This window comes from Boleophthalmus pectinirostris, unplaced genomic scaffold, assembly GCF_026225935.1.
Source record: "Boleophthalmus pectinirostris isolate CB_2022bp ecotype Guang Dong unplaced genomic scaffold, ASM2622593v1 HiC_scaffold_14, whole genome shotgun sequence".
In the NCBI taxonomy this organism is placed as follows: domain Eukaryota; kingdom Metazoa; phylum Chordata; class Actinopteri; order Gobiiformes; family Gobiidae; genus Boleophthalmus; species Boleophthalmus pectinirostris.
Window position 1 is genome coordinate 29,237,709 of NW_026571047.1, and position 18,053 is coordinate 29,255,761.

The window sequence follows — 18,053 nt, forward strand, 5'->3', positions numbered from 1 at the left end:
ATTTCAGTTATAATAGTAATTCAAGTGTTTTTTAAAGTACTTGAATTTTTTGTACAATTCTTAATTTTTACGATTAGAAAATAAAATAAATACATTGTGTAAACAAAAAGTAAATGTCTCTAAAGTTAAATGATGAAGGAAATGAGAAAAGAGTATATTGATGATTATTTTTTTTAAGTATTATATTTACTATATTTATATATTTTCCTCGCTTTTAATCGTACCAAATTACCCAAATAAAACATATAAACCAAAATTATGGAAGATAATTTGTTTCATCAGATTTAGAATTTTAAACGCAGTTGAAAAACTGAACTGAATTATTTTTGTTATGAATTTTAGTTGCTGAAATTTTAAGTGTAAATCATCAAAGTGTTTAAAATTCAATATAAAAAAAAAATCACCTTTTAAATATTCAGCACAAATATTTTCAAGCATCAAATTGAACAGTCAAAATTCAGAGTGAATTATTCGCAGTGAGAAAAAAATTCGCAGGAAAGATCCAATATGCCAAGGCAGAAACAAACCGATCTAACTCACCCTGTGTTTGATTATCTTCTGACTCCCACTTGGACCTCAGATTTGACTCTTGAAGCTAATTATTATGTTTCACGTGTGATTATGACTTTGCCCTCATCTTATGAAAACGCTGCCACTTTGATTAATTTAATTTTTGAAATTTGCTCTTCATTTTATGTTATGATTTCTCCTCCGTTACAACCTTAGGGACATGAACACCTGTCAAATCAAGTATTTATTCAATACTGGCTTCACCACAACACCGACTACCAAACCCACAGGCAGTGATACGGATCCGGTAAAGTACTGCAGTGATACGAGTGACTGAAATTGTCATTCAAACCACCAATGAAACACACAAACACAATGGAAACACTTCATATTTACACGTCACACTGGGCTTAGTCATCTTGGATTCTGACTCGGAATCCTTGCTCGGTCTACTAATTCCACCACCGAGGTCCAAGTCGTTAGCCTGATTCATCAGCCAGTTTCACTTCGTAGAAACCGTCTGACCTCGCAGCATTAGAATTAATTCACTCGACGGTAGGCGGGTACTTAAAATTTAACCAGTCGCTGCTATTTGGTCATGGCCAGTGTTGGGAGTAACGCGTTATAAAAGTAACGAATTACAGTAATGCATTACTTTTTGCTGTAACGCAGTAATGTAAGGCATTACAGGGGAAAAAATAGTAATATTTTACTCGGTACAAATGTGAGTAACGCGCGTTACAGTGTTTTTTTAACCTGGATTGAAGTGGTGGGTTTTTCTTCATACAAATTCGCTAAAATCACCTCGATATCAGCAGCGGTGAAACGCCGGAGATGCGCCCTCGTAGACCTTCAGGTAACCGCGGGCGAAAGGACTGACAAAGAACTCCACGCTGTTTAGACCTGGTTTAGACCTGGGTCAGTTCTGGTTTAGACCTGGTTTACACTCGTCCCTCCCTCTATCGCAGTTCACTTTTCGCTGTCTCGCAGATTTATTTATTTATTTTTTTTTGTGTGCAATTTTGCATGCCCTTTTTTTTTTTACATTGTATGAATGCGTATTGCGTTCCTCCCGCTGCGTCCTGACTGGCCAAAGGACTCCTGTCTCCTGTACAGTACAGAATGTGTTCAGCTGCCAAATTTAAATACATGTTCAACCTCTAGCAGTGTTTTAGTCCTAGTTCAGTTCTAGTTTAGTCCTAGTTCACTTCTGGTTTAGTCCTGGTTCAGTCCATATACAGCGCAAAAGTTATTTTGGTGAGAGTAACTTAAAGTAATGCAATAGTAATGTAATGCCTTACATTTTAAATGCAGTAATATTGTAATGTAACGAATTACTTTGAAATGACAGTAATAGGTAATAAATAACACATTACAGTTTCAAAGTAACTTGCCCAACAGTGGTCATGGCGTATGTAATGCACCACTAACGGGACTAACTGGTATATTAAGCTTTTCCCAAATCCTGTAGGAAGAAGGACAATAACGTCTTTCCTCTTGATAAAATTCACCAAACATTCTCTTTGTTCCGGCTTTAAATCCTCGATCTCGGGAATCTTTGCCAACACAGAATGTATGACTCTTCGCTGATTGGCTGGTGCCCGAACTCGCACTTACGGGGTTTTTGAGAACCATCTATTGTAATCCCATTCCTGACCTAGTCACTGGAGAGAAATGAAATTGAGCAGAGGCACTAGGCGGCGCCAACCTGGCAACCGAGTCGCTCCGTCCCAGGCAAAGGGACGTGTTATGCGTGTCCTTTCTTCGGAAAACCGATTGGGAAGGATAATCGAACGCAGGGTTTAGTAACAAGCAGGAAATGGTGCAGTGAAGCGATCTGATTGGTCAGAATTCGCCTCATCAAAACCTCAAACCCCGCCCACTAATCAGAACGGCCAATCGGAAACAGCCTCTGTCCTTCTCACTCACAGGATCGATCGCTTCTGCCTTGGCATCTTGGATCTTTGTGGTGAAATTTTACACTCTTTTGAATTTGAAGGCTTGAAAATATTTGTGCTGAATATTTAAAAGGTGAAATTTTTTAGTTTGAATTTGAAACATATTGAAAACGTACACTTAAAATTTCAGCAACTAAAATTCTCTAATCTTCAAAATGAGAAATTCAGCGGTATTTAAAAATAAAAAATCTAACGTAAAAATGATCTTCAAGTAAAAAATAACCAACTGTTCTGCGTCTGCACACTCCATACCACAGTCACAATGTTTATTTCATGCATTTTCGTCCACAGCTTCCTTCAGATCTCCACTGTTTTATAACCACAACCTTTTGTAGAATCACTTTTACTTGTCCAAACCCCAAAATCAAAAGACTTCAAGCCACGAGTTTCTCCTTTTCAACCCATTTCTGAGCCTATCACTTGGAGAGGCCGGCGTAATAATGTAAAATTCAACAGCTGCAGCTTCAAGAACGTCAAACTCAACCAGTGGAGATGAGGGGAACTTGGGGCTGTCTGATCCAATACAAGCTTCCACAGAAACTACAAAGATGGAAAATAAAAGAGACACATTTTGCTTTGAGAGATTGCAAACCGAACAAGACAGACGATTTGAAAAGAAAAAGTTAAAAAGCTTGTTGCGGCGGCGATTGCGCAAACAAGTTTAGCCCGCGATGGCCTTACCCAGTTCGGTTATCATTTGAATGCTGGTGCCGCTGCTCTTATCCGGACTGAAGGAAATCACAGGGAGCTTTTTGCCTTGTTTTGATAAAGGAGCTGGACGAGTGTTGAGGAGAAATGGTTACAAGTCAAAAACAAGCACAAATAAATACAGGCTTACTGTAAGGGCATTTTCACTCCAAAAAGACTAAATAGATACATAGATGCAGAGATATCTGAAGGAAATTTGTTTTTCAGGCAGCAACAATACATAATATAGGGTGACCAGATGTCCCCGTTTACCCAGGACAGTCCCAGTTTTGAGCCCTGTGTGTCCTGTCCCAGCAGATTTATACAAAACCACTGATGTGTCGAGGTTTTGTACAAGAAATGTCCCAGGTGTTCCTATTTTTGACTAATCTGATACTTAAAGACTAAAGAACAGTAAAGAGAGACATAAACTGTCATTTGTTTTGGGAAAATACAGAAAAGCTGCTTAAAAACAACAAAAACACAAAGACTGCTGAGTGCAGAACAATTTTCCTTAATTACACACCGTTTCACAATTTTATTATTACCAACTAGGGTTGGGTAGCCTGATTCATCAGCCGGTTTCACTTCATGGAAACCGTCTGACCTCACAGTGTTAGATTTCGTTCACTCGACAGTAGGCGGATACTTTTTATCATTTAACCAATCACTGCTGTTTGATAGTCACGTATGTAATGCGCCGCTGACGGGGCTAACTGGTATATTACTCTCTTTGCTCCGGCTTTAAATCCTCGATCTTAGGGATCGTTGACAACACTGAATATATGGCTCTTTGCTGATTGGATGGTACCTGAAGTGCAGCGTAAACTGTCTAGTGCAGGGCTGTCCAAACTTTTTCCATCAAGGGCCACATATTTAAACACAGACGAAACAGAGGGCTGATCGAGGGCCGTAGACTGGGGCTCAATACAGTGAATAATTGAAATATGTGCATTTTTAACACGTTACAATAAGCCATCAGACTTTATTCACGCTAAGATCCTTTAAACCACACACTAAATATAAGATTTTAGCTTTATCAAGGTAGATTTTCAAAAAATATACCTTGATAAAGCTGTATAAAGTTAATATTTAATTGATGCAAGGTAATTTGGGCCAATTTACCTGGAAGCCTGAGGGCCAAGAAAAATTTGTCAGAGGGCCACATTTGGTCCACGGGCCAAAATTTGGACATGCCTGGTCTAGTGTTTTCTGATTCTTGACCTAGTCGCTGGAGAGAAATGAAATTGAGTGGAGACACTAGGTGGCATCAGCCTGGCTAAGGGTTGGGCAATAATACAGTATTACAGTATCCCGCAGTATCAAAAAGTAGCAACAGTATCAGTTGGTATTACAGTAATACTGTATACCCCGGTAAAATCCTGAGAAGGTTTAACGGTATCAAAATTTGGATATCACCCAACCCTATTACCAACCAACCTAAACCAGGGACATTATTTTGAAAATCTGGTCACCCTCACATAAAACAATACATAATATAATACATAACATCAATTTATATCAATTTATCAAATTATAGTGAAATGTGAGATTTGGGATTGGAAAATGTTGCTACATGAGCCAATCTGCAAACAAATATCAAAACTAGTATCTGAACTGTTTTCGTTGGGAGTCCATCACCTTCTTGTTTCTATGGATATTTCATTGCTCTGCCTGGAATGTTCCACAGTGTGACTTTAAACAGCTCTACTTTACATTTATTCATTTACACTTGGTTTTATAGCTCAAAAATACCAAGAAAAACAAACATTCTGACTGTGAGCGGGGTTGCCTCTCCACAGATCTGACCTGTAACTTGGTGTGTTCTGGTCTCCATGAAGATAGAAATGTTTAGTACTAGACGGACCCTCCACCAGAAAAGTTACACCATGCACCTTTAAGTAAAAAATGTAGGTACATGTTCCTGTATCTGTACTTTCTACTCCACTGCATTTTTGAACAGGTCTGAAAAGTTAAAGTATTTTTTATTATTATAGTTTCAGACCTGCAGAAAAGGCTGAGGTTTTATTTTGAACAAAAATACACAGAGAAAACCAGCCAGGAAAAGATATACACATTATTTATTGTACTATACAACATATTTCACTTGTTTCTGCTGAACAAAATTCTGCACAAACCTGTATCAAAATCATTACATTTGAAGCTTTATTAGATCTAAATACCTGCGCAAAATGAAAGTACTTTTTACTCCTTAAATACATTTTAAAACAGGTTTTAGATGCTGCACTCTCTCTTAAAATAAAACTGTAACAAATTTGTACAGAGAAAAAATTATTTATTCTTGTTTTCTATTTGTCAGGAGTGAAGATGCCCTATTACATTTTATTTAGTTTAGTTGATTTGAATCTCAAATGCCCCAAAAATTTAGAAAATTTGATGCTGAACCATGCATTTAGTATTTAAAAACATACAGTAGTAGTAGTAGTAGTAGTAGTAGTAGTAGTAGTAGTAGTAGTAGTAGTAGTAGTAGTAGTAGTAGTAGTAGTATTTACCTAGTTCGGTGATAATGGGGATATTGGCTCCTGTTGTGACTGAAGTCTGTCGGACTAAACCGTGGACCGGACTGTTCTCTGGAGAGGAGCGGTCCATCCCAGGAGGAGTGAAGCCTGGAGGGACAAAAAGAACCAAAAGCAAAATACATTAGGGCATAATAACATCACAGTCGTCACGTGAGCAGTAAAAACAAGGAAAGTCTGAAGTTGCAGCAGCTGATTTTGAGCCGAGGGAGATGGCAAGTGTAAAAACAGTCGACAGGACCGACGATGAGGTTCAGTTGTTACTTAGTGTAACACTGGATTTTAAGACGAGCACGGCGGCTCAGACTGAGGACCATGGATCTATTAAAATAACTGGAGGGTGTTGCTGCTTGTAGCTGCCTCGAGTTGACGTAGTGACACTCACTGGTACTTCAGCTGAAAAAACCCCATGGGCCGAGAGAAGATTTTTCTCATAGAGGCAAAGTAATCACAAACTGCTCGTGTTCGTCTGACAGGGCACCAACAACTTTCAAAAATGTTGGATTTTGTGGCGATTTTTACCTATTTTTACATCATAAACTTTTTCTCAGCTCAAAATCCTTCAGTTATCTTAAAAAACGTTTTATAATCGTTAGCTCCAACTCCGCTCTGCTCACTCTGATTGGTCAAAGTGATCACGTGATACATCAGACCATGCTCCGTGTCAGCATTCGCGTGTGCCCGCAGGTGAAAAGACACTACTGCGGATACTTGTTCGTCCCACAGCCACCGGAGGTACCTCGCCGGGCTAAAGGCGAATCTGGGATCGTGCACCATTGAGCTCGGCCCATTGACTTGAATGGGCAGCCATTTTGAAACCCCGGGGCTTGGTGAGGACTGACTCGTTTCTGTGTCCGCAAGTCTTCCCTGTCCACACAGCTTTGAACATATTTGTTAACGTTTTACAGAAACAAAACTTAAAACCGCATGGTTAATTTGCATAAACTGAGCGCTCAAAAAACAGCTCGCTCCTTGTGCGCTGATGCGGTTCAGCTTCTGTTGGACTAAAGGACACGACTCAGTGGAATATGAGTGTTGTTTCTGTGACAGAGGGGTGTTCTGCTGATGGTGAGTCTGTTCTGTGTTTCTATCGCGTTGGAGATGGTTCATGTTAAACTTTTCTGAGATTACAGTATACGGTCTATGCGTACGATCAAACGCACAGACCGTATATATGAATGGACAAATATTCCCAGCTTTTTAGCGTTTTGGCAGTGAATTACTTCGCGGCGCATAGACCTACATCAGTGTATCAGCGTTTTGAGACGTCCACACGGTGCTGGATCAGATCTGTACTCAGATGAATTCGTGGGAGCTGGCGGCACCAGATCGTTCCGTCTCTGGAGCCGTTTTCAATCGGATTAGTATGAACGAACACTGCATCCACAATGAAAACGATTCGAATACGAACTAGTGTGGACGGGGCCTTACTCCACTCTGGTGTTTTGGTTAGTGACAAAATGATCCGTTCCTTTAAATTATTTCTTCTGGAAGGTTTTCTGCCACATTTGGTGTAAAAAGCCTCTGAAACTGCTCAAAAGCCCATAGCTGCTTAGTTACTCTTGGGATTTCCATGGATACGGGATAAATTATTATTATTTCGAGTCAAGTTTAGTTCCGTGTACAGATACAAGAAAGATTAGAAGACCGTACGAGCTGCCACAATATTTCCTCTCATGGTTCAGTGCGTTCACTCAGTTAATAATGTAGTGTATCTCGGACAAAACGAGCGCATCAGCAAAACTCACCTCCTCCTCTTCTATTTTGTACACTCTGTTTAAATCATCCGACTGTGACCTTCCCATACATCTGACATGCTCCAATATCAGCTCATCTATAATAGACACGACACGCTACTCATTTTGTTTTCCTTTAGCTCCGCCGCGCTACCAAAAAACCTTTTAGACTCCCGCACATGCTCAGTTTTTGCGCCGCGAAACGGACGTAAAGTGACAAGAGATGGAAATTAAATTGACTTGACATTCGCGGCGCGCCTCAGACTGACATAAGCACATTAAACCGAGCGTTCCTTATGTATAATGCATCGTTTCTGTTTGGCGAGCTGAGTCAGGAGAAAGCAGCGGCATACGTGTATTAAAGATGTAATCAGATTGGCAGCCATCTTGTTTCTGTCGGTTGGGGGTCAGATGATTCTAAAAGCAAAGCACTCAACGTAAAGACGAGCGGTACGGAGGCTGCACAGGGTCGTAAATGATAAATGTCCGGGTTAATTTTGTAAACCAAAGCCGTGGTGTGGTGCATGAAGGGAAACGGTGTCCTTCCAGTGCTCATAAAAATACTTTTAATAATTTACTGAGGGACAAACAGGAGGACGACCAATCACAGAGCAGCACATCATACAGACTTTGATATGTTACACTTCACATTTGATGGGCGACGGATCTGTAATAAAAACTGGATGAGGCGTTCCCCCTCTGTCCAGGCTCCAGACAGACTAGTGGCCGCTCCAGGTACTGCAGCTCCAGAAAGAATTTTACCAAAAAACACAATGCATTTTTTGGTGAATCAAACTGCCCGTCTTTGTCTGACAGGGCATCCACAACTTTCACAAAGGTGGGATATTGTCAGGATTCTTTTCTATTTTTACAACATAAACTTTTTAAAATTTTTAAATCCTCAAAGCGCCTACAAGTTAGTTTTGTAAGACTTAGTCTAGTCTCACACTGAGCCCGCTCTACCAGCTCTGATTGATCCAAACGCTCCACGGCGTGCACGTTACAGAAGTCACACGGGTAGGAGGCGCTAAGTAAGTAAATGCGGAAGTGAACTTTTTTTAGGCCCATGCACTAATAATGTCATTTCTCTCCAGCGACTAGGTCAGGAATCGGATTACACTAGACACTTTACAACAACCCCAGAAGTTGTAGACCGGCACCGACCAATCAGCGAAGAGCTGTGAAGCCATGACGTCAAACTCAAACGCCCGTCTGGGTCCCTTCTGTGGTGCAGCGCAACAGTAAACAAAGCGTTGAGATGGATGTAGATGAAGACAGACATTCTGTGTTGGCAACGATTCCCAAGATCGAGTTTAAAGGCTATTAGCCTTTAGCCGTAAATGCTGCGCAAAGCGGTAGTTAATTATATGCATAAATGTGGATCATTCACACGTCTATTCACAGCTCATTTACATATCAATGCTGGTAGTAACAAATACACGGCCAATGTAGTCACTTTACAATAGACCAATAGAAAACAGACTGTTTATGTGCGGGAGCTACAGCAGCTAACCGCTAACAAAACCTAGGCTAGCTTCAAAGTCGATGTATTTCCAACACTCACCGCTCACACAGGCTCCTCCCACATCACAAGTCTGCACTAATAAATGTCCTTTTAATCCAGACTCAAACCGATTGTCCGAAAAAGAAAATAATCTCAGTGTTGCGCACGGCTGCGGGTGTAAACAAACACACGCGAGTGAAGTGACGTCACTCTGTGGTGTGTTCAGGAACAGTACGGACACAGACACAGACAAATTACACCGTAGATAAATACTGATGCGGAGCCACATATTAGGACATTTATCTGTCTGTAAATTGGATTAAATGAACATAATGTAGAGAGTCTAAGCTTTATAACGAGATATAACATACCCACGTGAAATATCGGCCCAAATCAGCAAGCATATCGGCCGATAGCCGATATGTCTCCAGGTGCCCATATTGGCCGATAATATCGGCCAGCCGATATATCGGTCGGGCTCTAGTTTTAACATGAACTTGTTTAACATTAACTTGTATAAATAGGAATAAGTAAATTTTTCTTGTAAAATCCTGCACTCGGCTTCAGTTTTCTCATTTTGGAAATTTTTCTGATGAGGGTGTCACGGTCAACAGTCAAAACGATCGTCCTTTAAGAGCGTTTGGAAAGAGACAAGTCTTCATTTGTGCTGCTCTGGTGGGAGGGGCCACGTACAGAGACGCTGGAGACACTGCTGTGATAAACACCACAGAAAATTAACAATATTTTTATTAAAAATAGAATTAAAATATTTTAGTAGAAAATCAGCCGAGGGCCACATTAAAGGTCTTGCAGGGCCGGATCTGGCCCCCGGGCTGCATGTTTGACACCTGTGATGTAAACTGTTCCAAGCAGTGACATCTTGGACACCAGAAAAGTTACACATTGCCCCTATAGTCGCTATGGTAACCGCCCCATGGTTTCAGTAGACTTGTACCTTGAGAGTTGGCCTGCAGGAGCCCGATGCTGTCGTCGAACTGCATGGACTTGATGTTGAGCGAGGCCAGGATGCACTCTTTGTCCTGGAGAGACGCGTCGTCGATGTTGTTCTGATTGGCCGACAGGATCACGCACATGTCACACAGGTTTATGTTCACGGCACGAAGGTCCGCACGACTCAGAGGGGTGCCCTGAAGAAAAGAGGGGAGGAGAAAGAAGGAGGGAGGAGGGAGAGAAAGGAAGAAGAGGAGAAAGAAAGAAGAGAGAGCGTAGGGGGAAGAGAAAGAAGGGAGAGAAGGAGAGAAAGAGTAAACAAGGCGTAAAGGAAGGAAACAGTTGAGTGGGGAAAGAAGGAAGGAGGGAGGGAATAAAGAAGAGAGAGGGGGGAGAGAAGGAGGGAGATACAAAGAGAGAGAGTGGGAGAAAAAGAAGAGAGAGCATGGGGGGAAGAGAGAAAGAAGGGAGAGAAGGAATAGACAAGAGGTAGAAGAAGGACATAGTTGAGTGGGGAAGGAAGGAGGGAGAGAGAGAAAGAAGAGAGAAGGAGAAAGAGAAAGAAGAGAGAGGGGGAGAGGAAAGAAGAGAAAGCGCAGGGGCAGAGAGAAAGAGGGGAGAGAAGGAGAGAAAGAATAGACAAGGGGCAGAGGAAGGACATAGTTGAGTGGGGAAGGAAGGAAGGAAGGAAGGAAGGAAGGAGAGAGAGAAAGAAGAGAGTGGAGAAGAGAAAGAATTGGCGAGGTAGAAGAGGTAGAGGAGGAGGAAGAGAGAAGAGAAGCCAGAGAAGGAGGGAGGCAACGAAGGGGTGAGAGAGAAGCGAGAGGGAGATGGGGGACAGAGGGAAAGAGAGAGAGAAGGAAAAAGAGAAGGAAAAAGAGAAGGAGGGAGAGAGAGAGAGAAAAGAAAGAGGGTAAGAGAAAAAAATGGGGGGTAGAGATAAAGGAGAGAGGGATGAGAGAAGAGGAGGATAGGAAAAAAGAGGAAGAAAAAAGAGAAAAGAGGGGAAGAGACAGAAAAGATCATTTAATTGCTAAAAATGTAAATATAATTAAAGTCATTGCAACTTCTACTTTTTCTTTACAGTACTCACAGGCAGTATTTAAATAGTACTTTTAGGCAGTACTCAGTTAGTATTTAAACAGTACTTTTATGCAGTACTCACAGGCAGTATTTAAATAGTACTTTTAGGCAGTACTCACAGGCAGTATTTAAATAGTACTTTTAGGCAGTACTCACAGGCAGTATTTAAATAGTACTACTCTGCAGTACTCACAGGCAGTATTTAAATAGTACTTTTCTGCAGTACTCACAGGCAGTATTTAAACAGTACTTTTCAGCAGTACTCACAGGCAGTATTTAAAAGGTACTTTTCAGCAGTACTCACAGGCAGTATTTAAACAGTACTTTTCTGCAGTACTCACAGGCAGTATTTAAACAGTACTTTTCTGCAGTACTCACAGGCAGTATTTAAACAGTACTTTTATGCAGTACTCACAGGCAGTATTTAAATAGTACTTTTCTGCAGTACTCACAGGCAGTATTTAAATAGTACTTTTCTGCAGTACTCACAGGCAGTATTTAAATAGTACTTTTCTGCAGTACTCACAGGCAGTATTTAAACAGTACTTTTCTGCAGTACTCACAGGCAGTATTTAAACAGTACTTTTCTGCAGTACTCACAGGCAGTATTTAAACAGTACTTTTCTGCAGTACTCACAGGCAGTATTTAAACAGTACTTTTCTGCAGTACTCACAGGCAGTATTTGAGCAGTACTTTTCTGCAGTACTCACAGGCAGTATGGAGACCTTGGGGAAGTTGTGCAGCGTCTCCCACTCCCTCTTGAGGTACTCCAGGGAGCCCACAAACACGATGTGCTTCAGTTCGTGGTAGTGGAAGTTACTCGCCCTCAGCGGCATCACGAAGTTCCTGACTCCGATCAGAGCCGACTTGGCGTCTCCGAAAATACAAACGACCACGTGACCGCTCAGGACCGTCATCGCCGCCTCGCTACGGGTCTGAAGAGGGAGAGACACCAACAGGACATTTTAACACGTCTTATCTCAGTATTTTTCTTTTATAATTCACTTTTACCCATGCTGAAGTTACCGTGTGAACAATGACAGGGCAGTTTCTGATTAAAAAAACAACTCTAACTTCTTAGGTTCTTTTTAAAGACAATGCAGTAAAGTGTGTATTTACCTTGTTGACATGTTTCGGCTGCTGTATCTTCAGAACTGTCCCCGGTGTTGGTGGTGACGTGTCGTATATCAGCTGTTGTTACTTCCTGTAGGCGTGGTCAGATCTGATGGACCTGGCAGGTCGCTCAGACTGACCACGCCTCCCGTCGCCCGGTGTCTCTGGAGGAGGGTGTCCCAGGTGTGTGAAAGGAGGAACGCTCCGTCATCACGGTTAATGCTGTCCGTGCCTCGTTTCCTGATTTCACCGTCCTCCTTGATCCAGCGTTTGAACTTGTTGTTTTCCGATCCAATGACCCGAGCCCCGTCCCGATCCATAATGTGGTTGTTCCTTTTACAGTGTCTGATATGGCGGATTTTAGGTTTTCCTGCTCTGCTTTGTCTTTTTGTGTTCTGGTGAGTCTCCCTGACGTTTCCTTTTCGCATTCCTTTTGGTGTTTCCTTTTTTCACATTATGGATCGGGACGGGGCTCGGGTCATTGGATCGGAAAACAACAAGTTCAAACGCTGGATCAAGGAGGACGTTGAAATCAGGAAACGAGGCACGGACAGCGTTAACCGTGATGATGGAGCGTTCCTCCTTTCACACACCTGGGACACCCTCCTCCAGAGACACCGGGCGACGGGAGGCGTGGTCAGTCTGAGCGACCTGCCAGGTCCATCAGGTCTGACCACGCCTACAGGAAGTAACAACAGCTGATATACGACACGTCACCACCAACACCGGGGACAGTTCTGAAGATGACTTGCAGCTAGCAGCCGAAACATGTCAACAAGGTAAATACACTTTACTGCATTGTCTTTAAAAAGAACCTAAGAAGTTAAAGTATATAAGAAGACATAATGAACATCATTGGCCTAAAAAAACAACTCGTCTAAAGGTGCGTCGGGTATGGAGCAAATGAATAATGTTCTGTAAAGCTTCTTTGTGACATGTCTGTGAAAAGTGCTATATAAATAAAAACTTACTTATTTACTTATTTTGTAACATTTCTAATAGATGGTCCACCACCTGCTTGTCACTATGAAGATGTTTGAAGATGTTATTGCTTTGTCTAGAACACAGGTGTCAAACATAAGGCCCGGGGGCCAGATCCGGCCCTCCAAGACTTTTAATGTGGCCCTTGGGTGATTTTCTACTAAAATATTTTTATTATATTTTCTATTAAAATCTTGTTAATTTTCTGTGGTGTTTATCACAGCAGCGTCTCCAGCGTCTCTGTACGTGGCCCCTCCCACCAGAGCAGCACAAATGAAGACTTGTCTCTTTCCAAACGCTCTTAAAGGACGATCGTTTTGACTGTTGACCATGACACCCTCATCAGAAAAATGTCCAACATGAGAAAAGTGGAGCCGAGTGCAGGATTTTACAAGAAAAATTGACTTATTCCTGTTTACACACAAGTTGATGTTAAAACTAATTTTTCTTAAAGTTTCAGGTTGTTCATAATATTATAAACTTATAATAAGAAATAGATTTGCATTTCTCTGCACAAATATTTGAACTTATTGTTATTTTTGGGGTTTATATGACACGAGTTTTCTGATCCGGCCCCTTTGGGATCAAAGTAGGTTGGATACGGCCCCCGGACCAAAATGAGTTTGACACCCCTGGTCTAGAATGTTCCAAAGTAGATTAAAGATATTTAGATGAAGTGAGACAACTATAGGTTACATTAAAGGTCAGATCTGTGGAGAGTCGCTCCTATTCACAGAGAGAATTACTGTATTTGAGCAGTAGAAACATCTGTAGAGAATAAATGCCAGATGTTAGGGGTGTAACGGTACATGTACTCGTGCCATTACACTCCTTCGTTCCGTACTGTTTCCGTTAGGTGCAGGGATGTGCACGAGTGAATTTGTGCAATTTGTGTGTGTTTAGAATCTGGCAATACATGAGCAGCTACACAGAGGCTCAGCTCTTTAATTTTCAGGAGGAAACTCGTCCTGGGGTGTTAGTGTTTCCCGCAGCGCTTTATAGTTAGGGCGGCCGCCTTGACAACAATTACCCCCCACCTTGTATATAAAATGTTAAATATTTTATTTAACTAATTATTTGTATAATGTTAAAATAAATTGTTGGTTTAATAAACAAATAAACAACAAGCAAATGGTTTTGCATTTGTCTTATTTCACACCTGTCTCTTGCTATCTTTTTTGCAACTTATTTATTTACATTTTTTACTCTTTGTTATTATATTATATTGTGATGTGTGAGCTACTGTGTCCAAATAATTTCCCTTGTGGATAAAAAAAGTCTGTCTAAGTCTAAAGTCTAAAGTCTAAAAGTCTAACTCACAGTTACCGCTGCAGACTGAGCACATCCCACAGGATCTTCATTTGCTTGTGCAGTGTTTTTACATTTTGTTCCCACACTGTACCCGAAAATGAACCGAACCCTGACCTCAAAACTGAGCTGATTTTTGTGCACCGTTACACCCCCACTAGATGTATAGGTTTAACGTCATACCATGGAACATTCCAGTCAAAGCTATCACATCTCCATAGAGACAAGACTAAACCTGGACTAAAACAGGATCAAACCAGGTCTACATCAGGACAAAACCGGGGTCAGTCCAAGACCAAACCAAGTGACCAAGTAACCCGCATTTGAGACTTTTATTGTTGCGGGTCAATTCCGTTTCACCCCGATCTCCCCCACTTCCTTTAAAGGTTGTATGGAGGATTTTTTTTTTAGTTTCAAATTGTCAGTGAAAGTTTAAAATACCATTACCGAGATGCAGCAGCTTCGTAATTATGATGACAAAAAAAAAAAAGAATGAAAATCCACCAACTGTGGACGTGTTGAGGCCAGATAAACATCAGCCAACTGAAAACGAGGCTCCCTCTTTTTCTATTCTTTTATTGGCTGTTAGGTCGTCAATCAAACTCCCTACGTTTCTAGCGTTAGCGTAACTGCGTAACTGACTCGTTGTCGCGCAGGGATTTCGTGGTGTATGGGGCGGTTCTTAGAGGCTTTTTCAAACTGTAGCTTCGTCGCAATTCGCACAGAGTTTGTCGCGACGGTGGACGAGAATCCACGACCGGTTCGCCGCCAAAGAAAGTCAGTTTTTTGAGGTCGCTGAAAGAAGAAGAGAAGGAGAAAAGGAGCGAAGACAAACTGAGGTGATTCTTGGAGATTCCTTCCAGCGATGGCGCAACTGAAGCAGACAAAGGGTCTAAAAACTGAAGACGCGTCGGGTCGCTAAATTATTTCTAGACAGGAAACTTCAACGGTAATTCTGAACTGGCTGTAAACAAACGTGATTTCTAGAGTAAAGAGACGGGACGAGATGTTTCTACTGAGGAGCTGTGGAGGAGGAAGGTGGTGTCACACATGCACAACATTTGAAAAATTATTTCTCTTCCCTTAAAATATCCTCTATACAACCTTTAAGTTGCGGGGTCACAGTGTCACTTCCTCCTCCTCCGCTCCGCTGTGGCTGTGGTCTGGGCGCGTCGGCAAACAATTTCACTAAACTTGTTAACTACGAATAGTACAACATCCACAATTAGAGCCTCCATATAGATTGTGCGCACCTGGTCGTGTATGGAGAGGAGATCGCAACGCGAAATTCGAAGGTCAGGTTTTTTCTATGGACTGGTTGAACTCCAGCTTTGCAGAAACACTCGACTCACTAGGAAATGAACGATGGCGAGCTTACCCAAAAACCTGAATTTAAAGGTTGTATAGAGGATTTCCCAAGGAACGAGAAATCCAGCGACGGTTTGTCCTTTTTCAAATGTTGCGCATGCGTGAAACCACCCCCCCTCCCCTACAGCTCCTACGTAGAAACGCCTCCTTCCGCCTCCTCGTTACGCCAGAAACAGGTTTGTTTACAGCCGGTGCTGCACATGACTTGTAAAACAACTAACTACAGTGTTGGTTAGGCAAGACGGAGAAGTGAGGAGCGGGGAGGGTGCGGACATTTCGTGCGGCGGACAAAGAGAGTGAGAAGCAGGGAGAAGAACGGAGCAGGGAGAGGAAGAGGAGGAGAGAGGGAGAGGAGAGGGAGGGAGGGAGAGGAGGAGCAGGGAAAGGAGGAGAGAGAGAGGGGCGCAGAGATTCCGTGTGAATGAATAGCTACTACTACAACACGCAGCAGCAAGCGGACTCTTTCTTTGCCTTGAAAATTAAGTTTTCAGACATAGGATATCGCATTCGTGTCCTGAAAAACGTTTGTCTCGCTCTTGGAAATAAAGTACGTTTTCCATAATAAGCAGAAGTTTCCTGTCCAGGAGTAAATTTGTGGACCAGTGCGTCAGTCTTTAGACCCTTGCGTCTGCTTCAGTCGCGCCATCGCTGGAATGAATCTCAAGAATCACCTTAGTTTGGTTTCGCTGCTTTTCCCCTTGTCTTCTTCTTTTCAGCGTGACCTCAAAAACGGACTTTCTTTTGCGGCGAACTGCTCCTGGATTCTTGTCGCCATTGCAACAAACTTTGTGCGAACTGCGAAGAGTAAACAGAGTCGTACGTGTAAACACGTCAGGCAAGTCTATAGAAACATTCACAGCTATCACCAGGCGTTATCAGAATGTTTGCCCAACGTCCTGCATTTATCTATTAATACTGACAATTTGAAAACAAAAAAAAACAAAAAAAAATCCTCCATACAACCTTTAATTTAACCTGAATCAAATAACTGGACTGTTTTTTTTTTATTTTGTTTGTTATTCTTGTACTCTGTAAAAAAATTATTTTCAATATACTTCACCCAACTTCATATTTATGACTTGTGTCTCTTCATTCACACTCCTCAAAGAACATTCTTCTGATGCTGCTTTTGTGGCCGTAGTCTGCCCCTAACCCTAACACATTTGCGTTACACAAGACAAGTGTAAATGTGTTTTACAAACGAACTACAGAACGTCTAGCCTAATATTTTGAACACTTCTGTATTTTTACTAAAGACGTTTGCACCTTCAGATGGACTCAGTTTTAAAGGATGAATGTTCCGCAGTATATCATTAAACTGGAGACAAGCATGAGACACGTCCTGACCGATTTACCGATCATATCTGTGGAAAGGCGAGCCCAATCACGGCAGAACATGTTTTCGAAGGTATTTTTGAGCACTAAAACCACACATAGTTGAATATTACATGCGTTTAATACAGTACTGTGACCTTCAGTCCTTATATAACTACATCATTTCTCTTTAATATGCATTTTGACATTTGGCACGTTTTCAAACAGTGCAACAAATAACATCAGTGTTGCTTTGAATTCACGTTCCGCCCACGCTCCTGTCTTCCTCACGTCTTCCTCTCGTCTCGTATGATTTCAGTGTGACAGTTTCCGTTTATCTGAAGTCCCATTTGTCTTACGTTTGAGGTGATATGCAGAAGTGTCAAAGAGCAGAGACACGGAGACAGACGTGTGACGGGAGCAGGGGGTGAGTGACAGATGACAGACGAGTTATGTGTGTGTGTGTGTGTGTGTGTGTGTGTGTGTGTGTGTGTGTGTGTGTGTGTGTGTGTGGAGTCCAGAAACAGCCAATCCACGAGCTGATGTAGAACGCAGAGGACGTACGGAGCAAAACATTAGATTGGGTTCGACCAGGTTTAGTCCTACGTTAGACCTGATATAGTTCTAGTTTAGTCCTGATTTATTCCTGGTCCGTGTACCATTCGTTCTTTTGAATTTCTATTAAGAACAGAACTGTTATTTCATTATTCCATTTTAGTGTCAAATAAAAACAGATTTTGACCTCTATTTCTAATATTTAATTTGATGTTTATTTTGACACCTGTCTCTTACTGTCTTTTTTGCTACTTAATTAGAATTTATTACTATTTAGAATTTATTATTACCATTTATATTTTTTACTGTTATTATATTATATTGTGATGTGCGAGCTCCTGTGTCCAAATAATTCGCCTTGTGGATCAACAAAGTTTGTCTAAGGTTACGTTTACACTGAAACAAATCACCATATCTCCGTATCGAAAACGTTTTGCATCCAGACAC

General features: G+C 41.6%; 1 protein-coding gene across 1 annotated transcript in view; it reads right to left on the minus strand.

Annotated features, from left to right (window-relative positions):
- LOC110163239 (calcium-activated potassium channel subunit alpha-1-like) overlaps window positions 1–18,053 on the minus strand; it is a 248,254-nt gene that overhangs the window by 16,031 nt on the left and 214,170 nt on the right. The window contains exons 23-26 of the mRNA XM_055150045.1: window positions 11,678–11,902; window positions 9,888–10,080; window positions 5,669–5,782; window positions 3,150–3,242 (exon numbers count right to left, since the gene is read on the minus strand). Coding sequence (XP_055006020.1) covers window positions 3,150–3,242; window positions 5,669–5,782; window positions 9,888–10,080; window positions 11,678–11,902 — 625 coding nt within the window. The remainder of the gene's footprint in view (window positions 1–3,149; window positions 3,243–5,668; window positions 5,783–9,887; window positions 10,081–11,677; window positions 11,903–18,053) is intronic.